This window comes from Garra rufa, chromosome 12 (assembly GCF_049309525.1).
Source record: "Garra rufa chromosome 12, GarRuf1.0, whole genome shotgun sequence".
NCBI lineage: Eukaryota > Metazoa > Chordata > Actinopteri > Cypriniformes > Cyprinidae > Garra > Garra rufa.
In genome coordinates, this window is record NC_133372.1 from 21,550,861 (window position 1) to 21,574,589 (window position 23,729).

Sequence of the window (23,729 nt, forward strand, 5' to 3'; positions counted from 1 at the left end):
TTATAAGCAGACTCTGGGATGGTAGGCATGGCGTGAGCAGGCCCTGGAGTGGCAGGATTGGCGTGAGCAGGCCCTGGAGTGGCAGGCTTGGCCTGAGCAGGCCCTGGAGCGGCAGGCTTGGCGTGAGCAGGCTGTGGCTTGACAGACGTGAGGTGAGTAGGTTGTGGTTTGGTAGATGTGACGTAAGCAGGCTTTGGCTTGGTAGATATGACATAAGCAGGCTTGGCATGAGAGGTCTCTGGCATGATGTTCACTATTCCAGACATGACAGAAAAGTTGGGAGATACTGGGGGATAGCAGGGTTCGTCATTAGCAGTCCCCACAGTAAATGCTGATCCAGCCAGCAACAAAGTATGGTCAATATACTGCTCTAAAGTCCAATGAATTTTCCCCCCAGGTAACTGGGAGCGAATAAGATCGTCTAACCCTTGATGAAAAATGTCCTTAAGAGCAACGTCATTAAATGCCACCAAATAACACAGTCCGCAAAAGTCCACAACATAATCTTCAATAGACCGTTTACCTTGGTGGAGGCAGAAGAGGCGTGATGCTGGATCCATGATGATCTGTGTACTAAAAGTCGCTGGATCTTTGGTAGGTGAAGTATTTCTGTAACGCAGGACTCTGGGAAGCGTGTAAGATCCAGATGCAAGCTTTATTTAACACAGCGTAGTCAAGACAGGCAGGGTCGATCTCCAAACAAACAGTAACACAAAGGCAAGACAAACGCGTAATCCAGAAATCAGGCAGAACGTCAAAGTCCAGTGAGCAGTCCGAAAGTAACAAATAAACAAGGCTATGAAACTAGGCAAAACTATGGTAATGGCAAAATAACAATGACTATGACAATGAAAACAAACCGTGGCAAAAACAAGGCAATGAAAGAAGAGAAAACGCTTAGTAGAGTCCGCACAGCAAAACAATACTTCGCGAGGGCCTGTTTGGCATGGCCCTGTTTAAATGGCGGCCAAACAGGAAGTAACTATAGACGCAGCAGAGAGAGCAGCAACAGTCAGTATGAGTAAGGGCTCCCTCTGCTGGCCTGGCGTTACAAATAATTTCCGTTGCCGAACATTCGGTGCATCCCTACTGCATACCTGTCAGTCGATCAGAATCCAGTATTTAGACAGACCATGGAATAAACGGTTTTACTGCATACATGCCAGCCAATCAGAATCCAGTATTCAGACAGACCATGGAATAAATATATTTATATAGTTGTATAGTTTAATTTAATTTTATAATAATAATAATTATTATTATATTATAATTATATCTATATATCTGTTTGTCCAAAACTCTATTAATAAAATAATGTCTCACCTCTGACCTTAATATTCACAAAGCATTTTTGTAAATTCTCTTGTGATGATTAATTATTGTTATTCTTGTTTACATTGTTGGAATGCTTGCTAACATCTCTAATGCTATGGGAAAGTACACATTTGTGGTTTAGTGTCAATGAAGGACATGTTGCTACTGGACGGGTTTTTCCTAGTTCAGCAGGCGTGTTTGTTTGAATCTTGGTTAAAACAGGAATGACACAAATGCATAGAAATTTTATGTATGTTAAGAAAGTATGGTTTCTGTTCAACATCCATCCTTTGATCAAGAAACAAAGTGTTTATTTTGTATAGGTGTAGGCAAGTACACATCAAAGAATAAAAATAAAAATATACATAATCAAAAAGGTATATACTCTACAACAGAATTGTACACAAATTGAGAAACATATGTCATAGAATTTCTAATGAAATAGAATCTACAAATATAAAAGAGAACATTAACATTGTAATGTGCATTATCTATAACTCACTATACAATAGTTACTTGCTCTCAGTTTTAAACTGTCAGTTTTCAAACTGTGAAAAGTGTTCACTTTTTTGTTTTACAAAAACAATGCATAATTTGAACCTGAGTAAAAACAGGGCAGTTGAGATTAGATACAGGCTTGAGGGGAAAATGCTCTGGCAGTGCTCTATATACTAATTTTTGGGGGGATTTCTACGCAGTAATGACATCTTGTTTGTAAGTTAAACAAAGGCCTCTATTTGTGAGCCTGTGTTAAGCAACAGTAGCTATTAAGTAGAATATCAACTGGGTTTTGTGCTTTGTTGCTACTTAATGTAACCTAGGTAACTGACTCCGTGTAAACAAATTTCATACACACTTTTATACATAGATGTTAGGTGAAATCTAATTTATAATCTGTTATGCAGTTGTGAACATAGCTTATTTAAATTATTCAAATACCCCTCAATAGATATGATTTACAGCTTTCTTCAGAGTAAATGCTTTTTTCTCCTTCACATAATTTAAAATAGTGGAACAGTATTAGAGTATTCAGAGTAATAAAAAAATATAGCATGCACCTTAACAACAAGTCCCAGTAAAGCACCTTGTATACTCATTTTTTAGCAATACTTTAATATTTAGAAAAAAATATGTACTTTCTTTATGTTCTGGCATATATACTGAATGAGTCATGGAGCCCTCAGGGTTCAGCACTTAAGACAAATGCCTTATCTGAGAATGACGAAACATTGCTTTTTACATATACTACACACTACATATACTACATATACTAAAGTCTCAAAATGCTCAATATCTAATGGATGAAAAATACTGTAAAACAGTATTATTGTGAAATAATGTAATTTAAAATAACTATTTTCTGTTTTAATAAATGTTAAAATGTAATTTAGAATTTAGAATTTTCAGGAGCCATTACCTCAGTCTTCAGTGTCACATAAGTATCCAAATCAACGTAGAATAGTTTCTAGTTTAGGTAACATTACATATGATTATTTATGTTGAAAACAGTTGTTCTGCTGAATATTCTAGGGGAAATAGTTATACTTCTTAGATGAATATAGTTTAAAAAAACAGCATTTGTCTAAAATATAATTTTTTTGTAACAACGCATGTTTTTACTGTCACTGTAAATCAATTTAATGTGTGCTAATTGAAAAAAAGTATAATTTTTAACCTCAAACTTTTTGAACAGTAGTGTACAACTTAGCGTTGTAGCAGACCTCCATTTTTTGCTTTAAATTCACAGAATGTGCTTTTCAGTTAATCTAAAGTGCCCATTATATAGACCTGCAGTGTTGCCTTTGTGGACTGGTTAATAAATGTTTAGTGGAATTCTCTTTTAATCATATTATGACCTATACTGATGTATGGATAAACAACGCTGTGTGAATATGGAGGTTTTAGATCACTAAATTCATTTATGGTTTATGATCGTATCTGTCTAGCCTGCTGTTTGTGTAATCGGCCTCACTGCTTTCATCAGAAGCTTCAAGCTCTATTATTCATTACAAAATAACTACATTGTGTCTATAATGTAGGTTCAATGTAGAAGTATAAATCGGCCTTAATACTCTAAAATTGTGGCAAGGGGATTTTGAATTTACGCTCTCATTATTATTACTCTTTCACCAGGTATCTGACTCAACCCACACAATTTTTTGCTGCTCCTCGCTCACCACAGCTTTTAGAGTGTCAATTAGGGTGGTACTATCATGCCAGCTCTCTGGTGGAATGCTCTGGTAAAGGCAGGGTAGTTTATCCAGAAGGGGCTCCTCACTGCAGGAACACTCCAGCACCTGGGACTCAGTCAAAACATTCTGCCGTAGTTTTTGTCTAGGAAACAATAACAGAACAGATAAATATAGCAATAGTAATTCTCCCATTTGTGTTATAAATCTGAATCTTTAAATCAAAGCAGCTTTTAGTTTCATTGTGAAAAGTTAAATGGAGAAAATTATAGTACCTCAATTTGCGGAGACTCCTCTCTGTAGACATGATGTAGATGATGATGGGGAAGATTTCGGCACGATGGAGACGACGCACACAGTCCAAACCCAGTGGTAACACACAGTGAGTGCCCTATACAATGGATATTAAACAGATTTTGTTTAATTGAATGATTGTAGAAATGAGTAGACACTCTAGATTTCATTCAACAAATGTATACATTTGTATATATTCTAGCACTTAGTATGTCCTTCATTGTATATCCACTGTGTATATATATATATATATATATATATATATATACAAACACCGATCAGGCATAACATTATGACCACGTTCCTAATATTGTGTTGGTCCCCCTTTTGCTGCCAAAACAAAAAACAAAACAAAAGCCCTGACCCGTCGGGCATGGACTCCATTAGACCCCTAAAGGTGTGCTGTGGTACCTGGCACCAAGATGTTAGCAGCAGATCCTTCCTGTAAGTTGTGAGGTGGGGCCTCCATGGATTGGACTTGTTTGTTCAGCACATCCCACAAATGCTCGATTGGATTGAGATATGTGGAGTTTGGAGGCCAAATCAACACCTCAAACTCACTGTTGTGCTCCTCAAATCATTCCTGAACCATTTTTGCTTTTGGCAGGGTGCATTATCCTGCTGAAAGAGGCTACAGCCACCAGGGAATACTGTTTTCATGAAAGGGTGTACATGGTCTGCAACAATGCTTAGGCAGGTAGTACATGTCAAAGTAACATCTACATGGATGGCAGGCCCCAATGTTTCCTAGCAGAATATTGCCCATTGCATCACGACCTCTGCTGGCTTGCCTTCTTCCCATAGTGCATTCTGGTGCCATGTGTTCCCCAGGTAAGTGATGCACATGCACCAATAAGCCCTTCAATGTGCCCATGACCCAGTCGCTGGTTCACCACTGTTCCTTTCTTGGACCACTTTTGACTACTGCACACTGGGACACACCTCATAAGAGCTTCAGTTTTGGTGATGCTCTGACCCAGTCGACTAGCCATCACAATTTGGCCCTTGTCAAACTCGCTCAAATTCTTTTGCTTGCCTATTTTTCTTCTAACACATCATCTTTGAGGACAAGATGTTCACTTGCTGTCTAATATATCCCACCCACTAACAGGTGCCATGATGAAGAGATAATCAGTGTTATTCACTTTACCTGTCAATGGTAATAATGTTGTTATCTAAATCAAAAACATGTATTTACATATACATGTATTTACTTATTTTTTATTGTAATTAAATTACTAGTATTATTGTAAAACCACTCATCTCTAATCTTTTATTTCAATTTACTTACTAAAATTGTTATTTGAATGCTATTTATCAGGTAATTAGTAATATGATAGCAATGTTTTATGACACACCCGTTTCATGATCTTCTCCACTCCCTGCAGTGTATAGCAAAGGTGTGTTTTCGAGTCACACTCTTCGAGAATCTCCCCCTTCTGCATTTGAATGGCATGCTCACTTGCCATCAGCAACTCTAAAATATAAGAGATGAGAGGAAGTAAGGGATGACAAGTGAGGAAAGGAGAAAGCAGCCAGAGACCATTGCAGATAAATAAGACTACACAGAGGGAAAACTGAACTCAGACAATCAAAGATGGCCTTACATCCATGTATCATGGGGTCACTTTGGTACATTTCTCAGATACCATTTAAATTCTAAAAAAAATACATCTTTAAAATACACATTATCTAGTCAGCTGTATACATTGAATAGTATTAGCCCTCAAAACATAGGCGTAGGTCATTGCATAAGTCATTAAATACAAATGGGTTGAACTAGCTCTTCTAATCTGTCAAGCATATTTTTTATACATTTCTATTAAGTTTCTTTTGTGAATGTGTCCTAAATTAGTGAATGGCTCTCGACTAAATTTTGACTTTCACTAATGATGGAGAAAGACTGCACTGTAATTCCCCATACAGTGTGTACAGTTCTGCATAAGGGCTGTTTCATGTGTTTGCCTTTTTAATTTTGTCTATCATTATTTTTTCCCTTTCTTTTCCTCTTTGTTAAGAACAACTTGACTTGATAATACAACTTGTTAAAATGATGTGCATTTTTACCTGGCTCACAGAGCTGATAACCTTCCTGTCCTGCCAACCGTTTATGTAAGACACGGCCAAGCAATGTGGGAAGGAGGAGGACTGGTCGGCAGATGGGTGGGAAACGAGGTGAGACCAGGGTGTAGGGCATTAGGGTCACACATCTGCTGGGCACGCAGCCATCACCTACAGGAGAGAAAGATTTACCTGACACTTAAGGTCTAAAACTGAATTTTGTTTGACACAGATTACCTCAAAAGTTTAAATGAAAGATTAAAGTCAGTAGCATTAAAAGTTCCATGTTATGACTAGGGTTGGGAAACAAGAATCTGTTCTTATTCAGAACTGGTTTAGTACTAAATTACTCTGACAATATTTCCTGCACTACACCTCACCACAACAATTCTACTTCAATAGTATATTCATGAAATGAATGATTACAATGAGCCACCTATTTTAGTGACACAAACACATACTGATTAGTCAATTTTCACTGTTAGGTTTAACTTATGCTTTGTGAGGCTTAAGTCAGTGTAGTTACTGATTAGTTGTTCATATGTGTAGTTAGATACACAATGTGAGTTTTGTCAGTACCATTTTACTAAAATAAATGAAATGTTACTAAATTGTTGGTTACAGCCTAAAAATGTCTATTAAAAAAACATTTCCAAGAACTGTTTGGATTTTTTAAATATTGGAATGATCTCCCTCTTCCACAGTCGGATTGCATTTCTTTTTCCAGAAATTTCCTCCTCAAAGTAATAAAAGTTAATAGAACTAGAAGTAGAACAGGAATTAGTTTTCATTTTCTTACATTTCCCATGTCTAGTTATGTTTAAAACAGCTAAATGGAGTTCGTCTTGTACTAACTGTCCTGTGCTGTGTTGCTGACGTCCTCCACACTGACCCACAGTGGGTTTCTTCTTTGCTGACCGGTGATGACGATTCTTGCTGCTCTCTGCTTCTCATGAGCTAAAGTTTTCTCCTGTGGACAGAAAACAGGTACTAATGTAACAGACTCTACCAATCTGTGCTAAAAGAGCTTTTTCATGACACATCTCAACAGAATCTAACATTGCGAGTCTACAATAATTTTGTATGTCTCTGTCTCTTAAACTCATTCATCTTTGAGTGACAGGACAATACAAAAGTTGCCCTCTTATTTACAGGAATGCATGACTCATTTTCCTTTAATTAGTTTGAATGTTTTCTGTCTATGGCTAGTTTCAGAGTTATAAGTTATGCATTATTATTTACTCATCAAAGAACCTCATACCACACCCACAGTTCAATATTTTGGCAAGCATTTCCGTAATTCCACACTAAGGCGATACAAAGCTAGACAAGAATTTGTTAAACATTTCACAACTATTCATCTAAAAGATAGACTATGAGTAACACTATGACTAACCTATGCCATGAATTATTTAACCTTTTAACATATCATGTCAACAGGCCTGCTAAGACAATCGTTTTATAGTTCAGTTTTTAAGTCGCTGTATTAACCTTTGTGCCGAACTTCACTGTATTCACATGTAATTGTTTTAACACTAAGCAGAATTTCCTGTAAGCTTTATTGCTATACATAGTTTATAAATAAAAGTTACGTAGAAAGTTAAATAAAAAGAGAGAAGTAATTTCTGTGATGACTAAAATAATATGGGTGAATTTACTGATGGACTCTCACCTTTCTTTGTGTTTTGCGAGGGTAGGTCATATCTTCTAGAGTCCTGATTAAGAGCCGCTGTGCTCTGAAACATTTGTTAACACTTATAGAAGCTATAACACTATATGTGACCCTGGACCACAAAACCAGTCATAAGTGTCAATTTTTCGAAATTGAGATTTATACATCATCTGAAAGCTAAATGAATAAGCTTTCCATTGATGTATGGTTTGTAAGGATAGGACAATATTTGTTTGAGATACCACTATTTGAAAATCTGGAATCTGAGGGTGCAAAAAAACTAAAAACTGAGAAAATTGCCTTTAAAGTTGTCCAAATGAAGTTCTTAGCAATGCATATCACTAATCAAAAATTAAGTTTTAAAATATTCAGGGTACAATATTTACAAAATATCTTCATGGAATATCATCTTTACTTAATATCATAATGATTTTTGGCATAAAAGAAAAATCGATAATTTTGACCCATACTTTGTATTTTTGGCTATTGCTTCAAATATACCCGTGCTACTTAAGACTGGTTTTGTGGTCCAGGGTCACATATATGCTTTTTTACATAAAAGCATAATAATTAAAAAAACAAGTGCTTTTATTAGAATTTTACATTCACTGGGCAGATTTTACAAAATAAAAACAAAACATGCCAAAGAGAAATAATTTTGAGAAATAATGGTGTTGTGTACCTGTAGTAGTTGGGCAGAGCCCCACTCTTCAGGTCTTCTAAGTGACAAGGGTGCACATGACTGGCCCACCAGGAGCCATCATCGGAATGGTGTGTGTCTGTCACATGGAGAATGTCATTACACTTGACTGCGAGAGTATCAGCTACATCCCCCGGCATTGTCATGTTTACACGGATGTAGAAGGAATCACCCGACATCACCTCGCCATTCTTTAGCTGCTGTAGCAGGTTTGCATAGGCTAGGAGGAAATCAGAAGAGTTTTAGTTAAAAATTAATAGGTATATGACTTTAATTGAACTCAAACATTTTATAATGTATAATCTTGATTAATGTAAATTGTAAATAAGATTGCTAGTTAATAAACAAATAGGGCAACGTTCCCTAAATACAATGTGTATTTACTGCTAAACTGCAACAATTTTAGAGATGAGCTTAGCATGGACAGGATGATACACCATACAACATATTATTTAAATAAATTGAAACATTTGCTAATATAATCATTATAGCACAAAATTACAGCACCATTCACCTGTATTTAAAAAATCTGCATAAAATGACACAAAATCTTGAACCTTATTACCTGATTACATAGAATAGCAATAACAACTACTCTAAAAGAGCTTCTCTAGAGTCATGTGGTGACTGTATCTCATCATCAATACAAAGTCATTTTTTAATCATGTTGAAGAACCATTCAGAACCATTGAGTGATTATGAATAAATAGTCTATTGGTCTGTCAGTAAAAAAAAAAGTAAACATAGATTACAATCATTTATATATGCATTTGGCAGACACTTTATGCAAAGCCTCTTACTGTACACTGCACTCAGGTATAAATTTCATCAGTTTATGCATTCCCTGGGAATCAAATCCATGACTTTACTTCTCAAACCCTACTCTAAATTGTGCGCAAATAGTTGCCTTAAAAACACATCACTTGAGTTTTAATATGTAGTGTGTTTGAATGTCCGATTATGGTTCTTTCTACTTACCATCTTGGCTGGGTCTCATTGTAATGTGGCATGGTCCTTGGACTTGCCCCATGGCCCACAGGGCCTCTTCCATAGTGGTATCTTCCAAAACCATTCGCACAGCTCTTTGCTCCCGCTCATACTTCAGCTACAAATACAAAATTTTGGTTTTGATTAGTTCCCACTCCATTTAACTGCTGCTGGAAAACCAGAATGTCACTCTAGGGATAAAAATTATCGCTGTTATCCTTATTTAAAGAGAAGGATTAAAACAGAGGTTTTAATTTTCTGTCGTATCTTTGGAAGAATCTGGAGGGACTTGTCGTTCTGAATTCTCTTCATGTCTCCTACCACTTTGTTTTTCAGAGGATTTTTTTCACTATTCAAGCTAGACTGGTTTTTCAAAAGTTCTGGATGGTAAATGGCATTTTAGCTCTTAAAACTAACCTATGGTTTTGCTTTTAAATGAAAACAAATTTAGGTAATTCTGAAATCCCCACATTTTTCCAAACAAAAAATCTAGAGTTCAGTTAAGAATCCAGAATCTAGAAATCTTCACCTGAAGTATCTGAGATCCAGGGCTGATGCCAGTGTTATGAGCAGATGATCCTTCAGTCACATGATGCACAAACACACCGGTTTTATTGCCCCCAATGACCTGTATTTGGTTCAATAGCATTTCTCCCTGGAAAAACACATTGAGTACACGCCCAGTGATACGGAGGGCCTGAGGTCTGGAGCGCATCAAGAAGGGGGGAGCTGATGCTCTTGAGACACTAGATTTATACAAAACAACATGTTTAGCAACAAAACCATTTTAAATAAATAAATAAAATACACTATAATAAAAATAAACAAACAAACATGGTTATTGTGTTTTACTTTCAGTTTTTATTTTACCTGTCATTAGGGCTCCTTCTGCTAGTAGAACAGGGAAGTGACGCTGGCGATTTTGGCTCATCAGAACTATCTCCTAACAGAACGAAGATCAAAAAGGGTGATATGGCATTGTGATTCATTCTACTGCAATTTTTTAAGGACCAAAAACAAAGTAATGTGCCATGTGTAATATATGCACATATATATATATATATATATATATATATATATATATATATATATATATATATATATACACATTTATATAAATTATAAATTTGTGGATGAAACAAAAGCACAATAAATGTACAAAAACATTTCTGACAAAATTAAATTTTAGCTTATTTAGGTAGCCACAATGAAATGTAAGCAACAGTACCTTTAGAAATGAAAACAAAATCATGGTCAAAGCTGAGAGAATCCTGACTGCTGAAAATGGAATAAAGAGGTTTTCTTATCATTTCAAACTCAGGTTCTTTGAAGAATTCCATTTGCTAACATGCAAACTTCTATTCTCTGAATTCTAAAGTTATTTTTAGACAGGCCTGCTACACAACATCTTTATCTCCACAACATGGTGAATGTACATACGGAAATATTGACCTGTCGGTTTATGACTTTTTTTTTTAATGAGTTTTATGATAGTGAGTCATGGGCACATACAATGCAACTAGGAATGCAATTAGGATCATAAAGACAAGGAAATAGGAAACACTAATGTGTGGTCTAATTATACCATGGAAGACATGAAATAAAGATTTTACAAAAGAAATCAGATGCAAAAACAGGACATAAGCATTGTTTGTTTATTTTGGACACCATATTTACAACTATTGTCTTCGTTAAACACTAAAAGCTACAACACCCACAGTCTAAAAAAGCTCCACATGCAGTGACATGCAAACAAGATTTTTTATTCAGCAAATCTGACTGAATCCCAACAATTTAATTATTTGGATTTTATAGCAATGGTTTTGGATTTAGGTTTTGGTCAATTCAGAAATGAGAAGAGATTATACAATTATCAAGTTCCATTATTAAAATAATGTACTTATTCTCAATGGGCAACTACTAACTAACAAACTATTTTTAAATGCCAATTGAAAGCAGTAATTCCATAATGTAGCCAAACTGCAAAACTCAATACCAAACTGCTATTTTCACTTACACACTGCAGGCTTTACAGTGATCACTGCTACAGACTAGATGAGCAGCTCACCTGTAAATATCTTCCATGTCACTTCTGGAGGGAAAGTCACGTCTGCGGAAAGATTCAGAACAGGGGGGCTCCACCTGATTGGAACTGATACTGCAGATTGCTTCCTCACTGAACTGTAAAAAAAAAAAAAAATACTAAATAAAACATCTAGCAAAATTCTATATTTGCCATCAGACGGAACAAAGTAGGAGAAACCTTCAGAGAATGGAAGAAATTATCACATTATCAAGTTATTTTTGCCAACACTGCATGGACAGTTGTCCCATATTAGCATCCTCACCAACAGACCATTAAGTTCTGTTTCCACTAGCACTTTAAAAGTTCTGACTGGCTGTTTATCAGCTGGAGAAAACAAAAACCTATATGTATCTATATATGTACCTTGTATCAAGACTTCACTTTTAAATTAAATTAGAACATTTTTTAAAGCCCTATATCTATAGTTATAATTAGGGGCCAAGCACCGAAGGTGCGAAGGCACCTATTGAAACCGTTAGAATTCTTATTATTATTATTATTCCGCCGCAAGTCTATGGCAGCCCATAGAACCGCTTGCGGGAAAGTTGTATAATTTGGCACACTGATAGAGGACAGTCCCAACATTAACCATAGCAAGTTTGGAGTCTCTAATTCAAACTCTCTAGCGCCACCACTTGTCCAAACTTTCACTTTCTTTTTGCTAATAACTTTTGAACCGTAAGCCATAAAATAAAAATTCCAATTTTCCCTGAATCCTCGGGTCATGCCGAGTCGAATGAACACCAAATTTCAAAAATCCTAAGGTTTAGTTTTTTTTCTATAATTTTTTGTTTGTAAAACCTACTTTTTCGAACTCGTCCTAGACGGTTTGTCTGATTTTCACCAAAATTGGCTCAGATCATCTTCAGACCATGCAGGCAAAAAGTTATGGAATTCAAGTTGATTGGACAAAACGTTCTCGAATAACGCGCTAATTAATTCTACGAAAAGCGCGCAAAAATGGATGTGAGGCCGTATCTCGGCAACGGTTTGTCGTATTGAGACCAAACTTGGTGTGTGTTATAACAAGCATGACTTGAGGCTACCTGCAGTGTTTCGTCACAGTGCCACCTAGTGGTCAGGATATATTAAAAATGGCTATTTTTGCTTATAACTTCTCAGTGGTTTGACCAAAAATCTCAAAACTGGTCTTGTTAGATTCGGAGGATCATGCCGAGTCGAACCATATCCAATTTTCCCATGTCAGCCATTTTGGGTGTCGGCCATTTTGAATTTAGCTTTAAAATGCCGTATCTTGAGAACGGATTAACGTATCGTTTCGACAATAATTACAAAAATGTTCGGCACCATGCCCTGAATGTACATACCAATTTTGGGGCCAGCGCCACCTTGTGGTCAAAAGTTATAACGAAATTTCGAAAAATGCTAATAACTTCTGAAAAAAATGGCTTATTGTAATAAAAGTGATCTCAAAATATTCCTTGGGTCAGGCCGAGAACATTGATACCAATTATGCCAAAATTGGCCTAACTTCCTGTTCGCCATTTTGATGAATGTAGAAAACCTACTTTTTCGAACTCCTCCTAGACCGTTAGTCGGATTTTCACCAAATTTGACTCGGATCATCTTCAGACCATGCTGAAAAAAAGTTATGGATTTCGTGTCGATATTCGAAACCGTTTTCATTTAACGCATCAATGAATTTGCAGGTAAGATGCCAAAGCGCATCGGAAGCTGTATCTCTGCAAAGCTTTGAGATATTTGCACCAAATTTGGTATGTGGCATTACCACCTCACACTGATTACACCACATAAATTTGGTAGCAGCGCCACCTATTGGTCAAGAGTAATGAACCATTTATTAACCATTAGTTTTAAAATGATCAGAAATGCTAATAACTGTAGATAGCATTAGCCTATTGTAATGAAACTCGTCTCAAAATATTCCTTGGGTCATGCCGACAACACAGATACCAATTATGCCACAGTTGGCCAAACTTCCTTTCCGCCATTTTGATCTATGTTGAAAACCTACTTTTTAGAACTAGTCCTAGACCGTTCGTCCGATTTTCACCAAAATCGAGTCAGATCATCTTCAGACTGTGCTGACAAAAAGTTATGGATTTCATGTTGATAGTTGAAACCGTTTTCGTACAGCGCCTCTATAAATTTAAGGATTGATGTGAAAATGACTCTAAGGCTATATCTTTTTAAAACTTTTACATAATGACACCAAACTTTGTGTGAACGTTTGTCATCTCACACTAAACACACCACATCGATTTGATAACAGCGCCACCTGTTGGTCAAACGTAATAAGCCATTAAATCATATAAGTAGGCGTTCTACATCACTTTTCTGTCGTTTTGACTAAAATCATCCTAAAATGGCTTCTTTTTACTTATTGTTGCAGTTGGTCTGCTGTTCCTGCCATCCTTAGCTCCTCATTTTCCGCTTTGAGTGCTTGGCCCCGTAATTGCTGCTTGCAGCTATATTTATAATTATTGTTCTTCAATGCAAAAGATCGTAGGCAAACTTCGGGACATACAACCATGTCATACCATAGGTAGCAAGTAGCAGGTTGATCTGCCAGTTATTCTTAGAAATCACACCTAGAATTTATTACATCAACAAAGTTCATTCCAGTTTTGTTACCCATACATATCAGACAGCTAATGCATGAACTGTGGGGGGTCCATGAGGCTGAAGACTAGGATTAGATAAGCAGAGCATTTACAGTATAAATGTACCTCACAGCCATCATCCGAGTTGAAACTCTCTGGAAGAATTGCATTCAAGCGGCATAGCTGTCTTCTAGGTGGGGGACTGGAAAGACGAAACTCACTGCACGAACCTATGTTGCTGTCATAGCTAAACTTCCTGTCCTGCTTATTCAAAGACATGATATCAAAATAAAGTCATGTGTAGTTGTGTCTAGGTTACAGATGCATTTGACAGCACAATATTTAAAACTGCTTTAAAGAATGATTGTGGTAAGCTACTGTATGTTTGGTCTTGAATTTACAATACAAATAAGTCAGTGTTACCCTGGATTTTTCTCTTCTTTCTCTTTGCTTGCTACTGGCTTTCATGGCGAAAATCCTTGCCTGTAGCTCCATGAGTTGGCCTCTCAGCACGTCCTTCTCTGCGAGACTACGTGCAATCTGAGCCTGGGCCTCATCTCGGGACAAATATGCCTGTAAAAAACATCAGCAGTATCTATAATTAAGCTTTAATTTGTCATTATTGAACTCCACATGTTTGTGCAAAAGCTGAATGCAAGAATGTATCTGAAAACATCTGACTTGTTCCTTTCTTTGAAGCACTAACACTAAACGTCTTAAGGTTATGTATATAACCAAGTTCCCTGTGATGGGAACAAGATGCTGCGTTTTGGTGTTGACACTATGAAAGTGCTCCAAACCGTGACCGATGTCTGAAGCATGTGTAGAAACATGTCAAATACTATTGGCAGATGGCAATTCTATAATGTCACACATGAAGTATCTGTGCATATAAAAAAATGCCTACATTAGCGTATCACAACAATACAGTCCACCTCTGCATTGTCTGATATTCACCTCTAGTTAGGAGGCTTATTGAAAGCAACGCATCCATAGGGGAGCGTATACCCCTACTTTAAACCACAAACTAAACGATTGGGGAGGGTGACCAAATCAGAGAGTGTGATGCTTTGCGACCCGTCCATTATAACCCTCATTTGCCAAGCTCTATACCATATCTCTATACAATTAGCTGCCCTTCTGCACAAAGTTTCTTTCTTTCATCACCATAGAGCAACCAATGCCAGTTTGGGTCTGTATGGGTGGCACGGAGAGTTAAATCTGTGGTCCAGCACAGTTCAGCGACAGCCTCATAAGACAATCCCTTACCCTGGTCCTGGTAGATCTGCAACACTTTCTTTGTGTGCAGGGCCCCATCAGCCTGACCACTGCCACATACACATTGTACTGACCACCTTCAAGATGACCTGACATGGCCTCTCCATGACCTCGACATCTCACTGTGAATGTTTGGGAGGAACTTAAAGCTTTGGTTATTACCTGCTCGGAATTGCTTGCCGAGTTGGCCACAAGAGACTTCTTGCTGTTTCACACAGCATGAGTCATAGTAACTCAGTAACTACTTGTATGTTTGGTTAGCAGAGTGAGAAGACTCACTGATCTTTTCAGCATCATCCACTCCAAATACATCTAACTCCTGAGAGCTGATGCAGCCAGCAAACCCATTTACTAAACTCCTCTGCCAGCTCCACCACGATCCCCGTGATCAAAGCCTCGGCAGACGCAGGGCCTGAACTGTGGGGGTCAGATGCTTGGTTCCTATAACTTTGAAAAGAGTTTCTTAACTGCGAACTTGTCGCAGTGAACACATCCAGCCCCCTCGAGTGCGTGTGTACTCCACTCTCACGAAAATTACACCACCGACTTGGAAATAAAATGCGGGCAAGATGGCGAACACTTTCTAAAATTTTAACTATCCATTATCTTCACATGCAACAAAAGACAAAGCTGATGATGTGTAATACAGGCACCCTTTTATATGGATAGGCATTCCATGTCACTTTATTGGACTGCTGTCCGCCAATAGAATTCAATGAGTTCTATGTGTGCCTCAGACCCTGATCATGCCTAGGTGTGACACCATGACACAGTGTCGTTTCAAGTTCCCTTGAAAGAGAACTGACAGTTTATTGTACTGTATAAACTGATCTAATTGTTGAATCTAAAAAAAATTAGGACTTATTAACCTCATGAGTATGAGATTTGTTCATTTTAGGCACTGATTGTACTGACCTTGTCTCTCTCAGCCTGCACATCTTCTAGCTGACTATGGAACAAGGTACTCCTGTGCTGATACATCTCACAGTCCACTGTCAACTTCTCCACCTCCAGGGCTAAACAGTCCTTCTCTTCTAGGAGCTAAAAAGGGTGAGAGGGGAGCATGGTGAAAAGGAGGGTAACAGAAAGAATACAAACATTTAAAAGAAAAAAAAATGTAAGGAGAAAGTAAAGAGCGAGGGACACTAGATGCAAAAAAAAATCATCCTCTTACAGGACAAATATACACTCCTCTGTATATTTACTATATTTTGAAATGAAAAAAAAAAAAACAGCATTAAGGTTAAGGAAAGACCTGTTTTACCTCCTCTTTCTCTTGCTGCAGTTGTATATTCTCCTCACTCAGCCTGGTGACTTCCTCAGCAAGTTCTGAACGTCTGTTCTCGACCTCCTTTAAATCATGGGCCAGGATATCCTGCTGTACCTTATTGAAAGAGACAGAGACAGACAGACAGGTTTAATTTGAAAAGTCAGTTAGATAAGTTGGAGTCCCAAAATTTGTTGACTTGTTATATTGTTATGAAAATGAGTGTCTTATTTACTGGGAACAACGTCTCAGTCTCAAGTAACTTTGCGCGTACAGCGTTGAGCTCATCTTTGAGCTTCTGTGTATCACTGGGGTTCTTCAAGGAACGCTGCCTCTCAAAGTCTGTCTCTTTCTGTGCCTTTTTTAATTCATGCTGCAGCTGGGAAATCTGGAGAGAAGGTGAAGGTAAAGAGAAGAGATTTCTGTATGCCCTGTTGTTTTTTGGAAAACAATCCAGTATTACTCTTTTTGTTGTGTTGATTATACTGTAGCTTTTTTTTTTACCCTGGCTCCCTGCCTAGTAGAGAAAATGTATTATTATTATTATTATTATTATTATTATTATTATTATTATTTTGTTAATGCAGTAAAAAATGCAAAGCAGGGTTCAGAATTCTTGTATACAAATAGCTAAAACTTCATTACCCTGTAACACTCAATTAAACCAATTAACAAAATTAACAAAATTCCATTGTTCCACTGATCTCCATTGTTATTATAAAAATATGCATGCTATGTAATACATTCCACAGATTTATCTCACACTGGTTTAATTCCATAGATTAAACTAACTCCATGTTTCTTATCTATTTAATAAGACAAGCCATTAAAACGCTTGTCTGGTATTTTTTGGAGTTTTTATATTATCAAAAGGAAGGTATTTCTTGTCCATCAGGAAAGAAAATCCCAAAAAACAAAATTAAATGTCAGAATTATTTTTACATTATTAAACATGATTTAATGTGTTTTGCAACAAGTACAAAACCAACATTTGAGATTTTTTAATTTGTAAGACGTGTTACAGAATTTGAAAAATGCTACACACACAAACCACTTCCTTCAAAACAACTCCTTATGGAATTCTGCCCTCTGTCAGGCACACAAACACATGTAATATGGATGAGACAATCAGTTTATTGTATTGAATGGTACCTAAAATCCGAGTAAAAAGCAATGATACAAACACACACTGTCTAGTTTCTTACCTCCAGTTGCAGGTCTCGGTTGCGTATAATAGTTGCAGACTTCTCCTCAAGAGCTGTGGTATATCTGACATAGAGATCACATTTCTCATCCTTCAGTTTCAGCAGTTCCCTGTTTAAACCTGCACAGAAGACAACCAGACATTAAATAGTCTTGACACAAACAAAGAACACTGATTATGCATAACACTGTTATTGAATTTCTCAAAGCACATAATTACAATGCAACAATGTAAAAAGGTTAACCCTTAAATGTAATAAATTAAGTTTTGTTAAGACTGTACTGTACTATAATTAGTGTTAGCTTTTAAATACTTTGGCATTTCATAATGCCTCATTCTTATTTTAAAAACATATTCAGATCTGAATGTACATAAATGGCATTATATATGTTTGCTTAAGATTTATTAAACAAAAGTTTGGCACACTGATGTTAAGATATGTTAAGTGCACACCATCCAGGTGACTGCGCAGTCGTGCATGCTCTCCCTGCATCTGGCTGAGCTCTTCATTATTTTGTTGGGTCTGTTCCAGTTTCCCTTCCAGCTGACAACATCTGGCTTGCAGCCGTGCAGCTTCGTGCCGTGCCACTTGTAGCTCTGTCTGTATACTGCTCACTGCACGAACTAGGTACTCTGTCAACTCAGTGTAATTTATCAGGCCTGGAAAGCACAGAAGCAAGGTTTTACAAAATGAGCCTTGAATATGGTGACAAACATACCCTTTGAATTTTCAGTCATGAAAATAATAATTTGTCACTGGGATTACATTTGTGTAAGAGTACTTTATTGAACAAAAAAAGAATAAATGATATAATGTGTTGATTTTATCTAGGATAATGTCACTGGTGTTACAAACATTGCTAAAAATAAGTTACAATAACAATTAATAAAGAACAATAGTCAGACTGACCTTTTTTATTAGTAATATGACAAAACTAAATGGCATCAAAACATTGTTGGCCTAGTGAGAGTTTAAGTGTCTACACAGATCAGGTTTCGGCTCTACAACCTTGCAGCTATCAGCTCAGATCTTCAACTACTACACTGTATTACCCTCAGGTTTTGCGTATGCTTGTAATGCAAGATCAGAATCTAAGTAGGATAAAAGTGCACTGACTGACCACTGAAGCCTGAAGGCTCAATGCTGGGCTGGCGGCCGGTGATCCGTTTGTAGAGAGTGGGGTAATGAATCATCAGACTTTCAAGCAGAGCCATTGCACCATTATGGCCCTGAACACGTAACAAGTCAAGCATATGACCTGCAGAAAATAATTACATTTCAGACATTAGGCCTACATTACCACAAGAAACACTGAAGAGGAATTTTTAGTTCCAATACAATGAACCAACTTTTAAGTATTCTGTAAAGGAATAATTTAGACATAATTGGAAATTATTTACTCATTTCATTCCAAACCCGTATGTAGGGTTGCACGGTATACCGGTACTACGGTAGTATCACTAAAGCTTACAAATACCCGCGGTGCCATTACATTTTTGAAACGGTAGTAGGCTATCGTTCATACGGTAGCACCGTAAGATATGTTGTATGCACGGCAGGAACACTGTTTAAAACGTTCATGCACGCCAGCAGAAACAATGTCAAAATGTCTTTCTGCTGTGCGTTGTGTAGTACAGGCTGTGTATAGGCTTTATATGGTATTCAGTGTTTCCCGATGCTTCTGTTCAGTTTGAAATGAGAAGCTGCACGCAAACGTCGTTGTTCACGCTGCAGTTTCAGGAGGGTGTGATTCAGACCGTCTGATGTTATTTAAAAAAATAGCAGCCCAAGAATCAATTATTAAACATCAAAATATTTTACTAGAAAGAATTTTCGTATTTTTATTCATTTGCCCACTTTTAGAACAGGTGTAATAATTTGTTTCTGGAAGCATCTTTGCGATCACGAATGCAATTCCATTCATTATCATTAACAGTGGTTTTGCACTTGGTTCATATATATATATATATATATATATATATATATATATATATGTGTGTGTGTGTGTGTGTGTGTGTGTGTGTGTGTGTATTTTTAACATTATAAATGAATACGTTTTAATATACAAGCTGCTAACTTGGAAATTTTAAGATATGGCAGCAAAAATGCTCGTGACAGTTCAGCAATATGACACGAGCAAGATGTTTTTGTTTCGTTTCTGTGTTCGAATCTGAATTCGCGTTAGTTTGGGCGAATCACTGATTCCATTCATAAAAACGAGTCATTTGATTCACTCCTGAATGATTCAATGATTCAGCCGTTTTGAAAGAATCGTTTGAACGACTCAGTGATTCAATCATGAACACTGCTGTCACCTGCTGGCGGTTTTAAGTTTCCCGTCATATTCCATTCTTTTCCAACACATTTCTATATTCAGAGTTTTGTATTTAAAATATTAATCTTATAACATTATTTATGCAATTATAAGTTCAGTCTAAATGTATAAATACCACATCTAAATGTCACTCTATGAAGCTTCTGTGCAGTGCTCAGATGAGTTTTGTTAACATGATTTCATGGATAACATAGCCTGTCATTTATTCAAATTAAGTATTCAGAGAAAAATCTTGCCTGTTTTCATGTACATCTTTTTATTTATGGATTTTTTATTCATTTTGTAGAACTGCATTTTAAATTAACAGAATACTGCATGGTATCGTGATACTACTTGGTATCGTGATACTTCAGCTGGTATCGTAAGTCATTTTTATGGTATCGTGACAACCCTACCCGTATGCATTTTTTTTCCATTCAGGTTTAAAAATGTGTATTGACATTACTGATTCAAATGTTTCATTGGTTCTCACATATAGTAAATGAACACAGTGAGCTAATCCAAAACTGATTTTCAGTCCTGGAGGAACAAAAATATTTTCCTCTTCCATTAAATATAATTTACTATTAAACTTTTTAAAGTTAAATATTTAATCATTTTTAGCATTAAAAACAAATTGACTGTACTACATTATCTTTTCTCATGCTCTTTAAACGTCTCTCTCCTGATATACATAAGCCGGAGTGTCTTACTTGTCTTCATGCCGCGGTTGGTAAAATTGAGACAGGTGAGAATCTCATCCTCATCCAGGTCTGTGAGGACTCGTGCCTGACGCAGGTATGGGATGACAACACAGGGACGGACGCCAAGAGAAATTGCATGGCGGTTATCGTTGATAAGATCCCACAATTCTTCTTCATCCAGATCCTTCAGGTCTGGAATATTTAGGACACTCTCAGCCATGCTGGATTTCCTAAAACAGACTCTTTGCCAAATACATAATAACAGAGAATTTTATAAAAGTAAAAAATAAAAAAAACTAACTACAAAAAAATAAACAAGTGCAGTGCATGCATCAACACAGCAGAAGTGAAATGAGAAGAGAGAAGCAGTGAGATTGTATAGGGGAGTTCAGATAAATCTCCACCCCCTGCACACCCACAGGTGTGTGAGGAAACCTGAAAGACAAGGAGAGGTTTTCCCGACAACACACACACACATACACAAATGAGGTGTGGATTTCCCCTTAAATAAAATGAAATACAGAGCATTTTAAAGATACTTAAAGATGCCTGACATTATGAATTGTTTATTTACACAATGTGATTGGTTGAATTAGATTACATAGTTGTGTTGCTCAGATTACTATGTTCCACTAAAGCAATAGAGAGATTTATTTACAAAGCAAATCACAATGTATCTACCAAAACACATACCCATCCGCTCATCTTGTGCGAGTCAAGCAAGTTCTTTGTATCTAAAACAAATGAAACAAGCTGTGAACAGGTACAAAGTCCTGGAAAAAAGGAAATGAAAGAGGGATTATAAGGTTTATGGGAAATTACATGCAAACACAGCATTTGCTTATGATAATCTGCCTTTTCTAAAATCTGCTTATGTCACTTTAATGACATCAGTCTGCAAGTGACTTACTTCTGGTGTTTCTGTCATTTGAATGTGCCAGGGATTTTTTTTTTTCTTGGCTGTCAAACTGTCCGTCAAAAAAAGGAACTAAAAAGTACTAGATAAAACCCCTAGAGTGGTTTGACACAATGACAATGTTTATACCGGTCATGGTGACGTACATAACATTCCAGCATCAAGAAGAAAAACACCCACTTTAAAACACGCAGGCATCCGCATTCTTTGAGTTGCTGCTCTTTAACATACAGTAACATATACAATATACCTTAGAAATCCAAACATCAGTAAATCAGTAACCCAAAAATCAGTAAATAATTCAAAGACACTCACTGGTCGACGCCTGGTACCGGAACAAATCTAAACGGGTCATTTTGATTAATGTCATTCAAGCCCCTAAAATTAATCAAAATAACTGCTGTCAGTTCTCTTGGTTGTTTTGGATACTCATGTTATAAGCGGCCAGGGCTGTTTAGTGGAGTCGATTCCCCTGAGTTGAATTCCAATGATTCAGATATTAAATAACCAATGCTTTTTGAGGTTGACTCCCAAACTTACTCAAAGCAACACATTGACCTTAGCTGGTCACCAGCACTCTGTGGCTCCTTGTAGGGTTTGTAAACTTATACCTATTAAAAGTGCATAGCAAAATTTCAGTAATTATATAAAATGGCATGTATACATTCTGAAAGTTAGAGGAAATTACTTCAAAATTTCATTAAAATCATCATTAATTAACTAAATTAATTGCAAAGAATTTGCTTTTTTGTAGCTATTTTTGAGGTCTATCATAATTTGTTAACAGATTCCACTTTAATTATAATTTATTAATCCTTTTAATCCTCTGGTGCTCTTCAGTCACTTTTGACCAAAAAAAAAAAAAAAAACTTGCATTATTGGAATGGCACAAAACTGAAAAATTACTACTATAAAAAATGATTGGGAAATAGGTTAAAATGCGAAAATCCATTTTTTGCGTGTACAGTCCACAAATCAGCCATGATGAAAAGCATTGTAGTAGACATCCTTGAGGGGGTGACAAAATAGAGACATGACATAGACATGAACACATGAACTTGTGTGATTGTAACAGAGCTATTTGTGAATGGGTAAAATTAGTCAAGAATTTAGCCTAATACAGAAAAAAAAAAACAGCGATGAAGGAGTGAAACACTTATGTTGGTACTGGTGGTTATATATTCTAAATATATAGTATATATTCAACAATCTAATAAAACTAAGTAATTATGTTAAAAAATAAATAAAAACAATAAGGAATTCACAAGCTTCACAAACCATGGCATTCCGTATATTTTTCTTTTTTACTTAAAAAAAAGAAGTCTTAAAAATAAAAAAAAAAACATTATTTTCAGTGGAGCATATAGTTATTGCATAATAATTAGTTTAAAAAAATATTTAAAAAATGGTATTAATAATAACATCATTGAACAACAACAACAACAACAAAAATGTATTACATCGATTTTACTTGAAAGAAAAAAATAATAATTTCAGGTGTTCTACAAGTTTGGAGGACCAGAGAGTCAAATGGCCAAATACTTTATTAGCTTTACTAGCTAACCAGACAACCTTATTCTACTAGGATTAGAATTAATAAAATGATCATCCTGGTTGACCAATCTGATTTACTGTACATTTATAAATGGCTTTATCTGGTAGACCAGCACTAACCAGCAAAAACCTTCTAGTATGTTTTTCTTAGCTAATCTTTTTTTTTTAACAGAGCATGCTTTTTTGTTCTTGAAATGGCATCTTTGGTTATTCAGTGTATGGCTATATGCATTATCCTGTGAGGAAAGTCTAGTAAATTAAAAATACATTAGTCATCACACGGGTGATACTGGTGTAATTTTCTTTAACATAAAAGCAAAGCAAAGTAAAGAAAAGGAAAACAAAACACACAAAGAAACCAAGTAACAATGGATAAGAATGTAGTTCAGTAGCTTTTTTTTAATTGCCAAGCATTTCATCACATATATTTTAAGAGCCACTTATACACAAATTGCACATAATAATAATATGTATTAAACTGGACTAACATAATGGATCAACGTACATAGTGCATTATCTACCATCTCTAAATCAAAACACACATAACAAAGCCTGAATGAATATATTAGGCAGTCACAGCCCAGGCCTGAATGAAGGGTTGGG

General features: G+C 36.3%; 1 protein-coding gene across 1 annotated transcript; it reads right to left on the reverse strand.

Moving 5' to 3' along the window:
• Positions 1–1,884: 1,884 nt before the first annotated feature.
• Positions 1,885–20,876, reverse strand: card14 (caspase recruitment domain family, member 14). Its single transcript, XM_073852533.1, has 19 exons — positions 20,666–20,876; positions 18,759–18,896; positions 18,091–18,297; positions 17,639–17,757; positions 16,669–16,821; positions 16,431–16,550; positions 16,082–16,207; positions 14,312–14,461; positions 14,015–14,149; positions 11,286–11,398; positions 9,747–9,963; positions 9,209–9,335; positions 8,213–8,450; positions 7,531–7,594; positions 6,714–6,828; positions 5,865–6,029; positions 5,156–5,274; positions 3,779–3,894; positions 1,885–3,648 (listed from the first exon to the last, which is right to left on the reverse strand). The coding sequence occupies exons 1-19, from the start codon at positions 20,874–20,876 to the stop codon at positions 3,441–3,443; spliced, it is 2,841 nt and encodes a 946-aa protein (XP_073708634.1). The 3' UTR covers positions 1,885–3,440.
• Between the last annotated feature and the right edge of the window lie 2,853 nt (positions 20,877–23,729).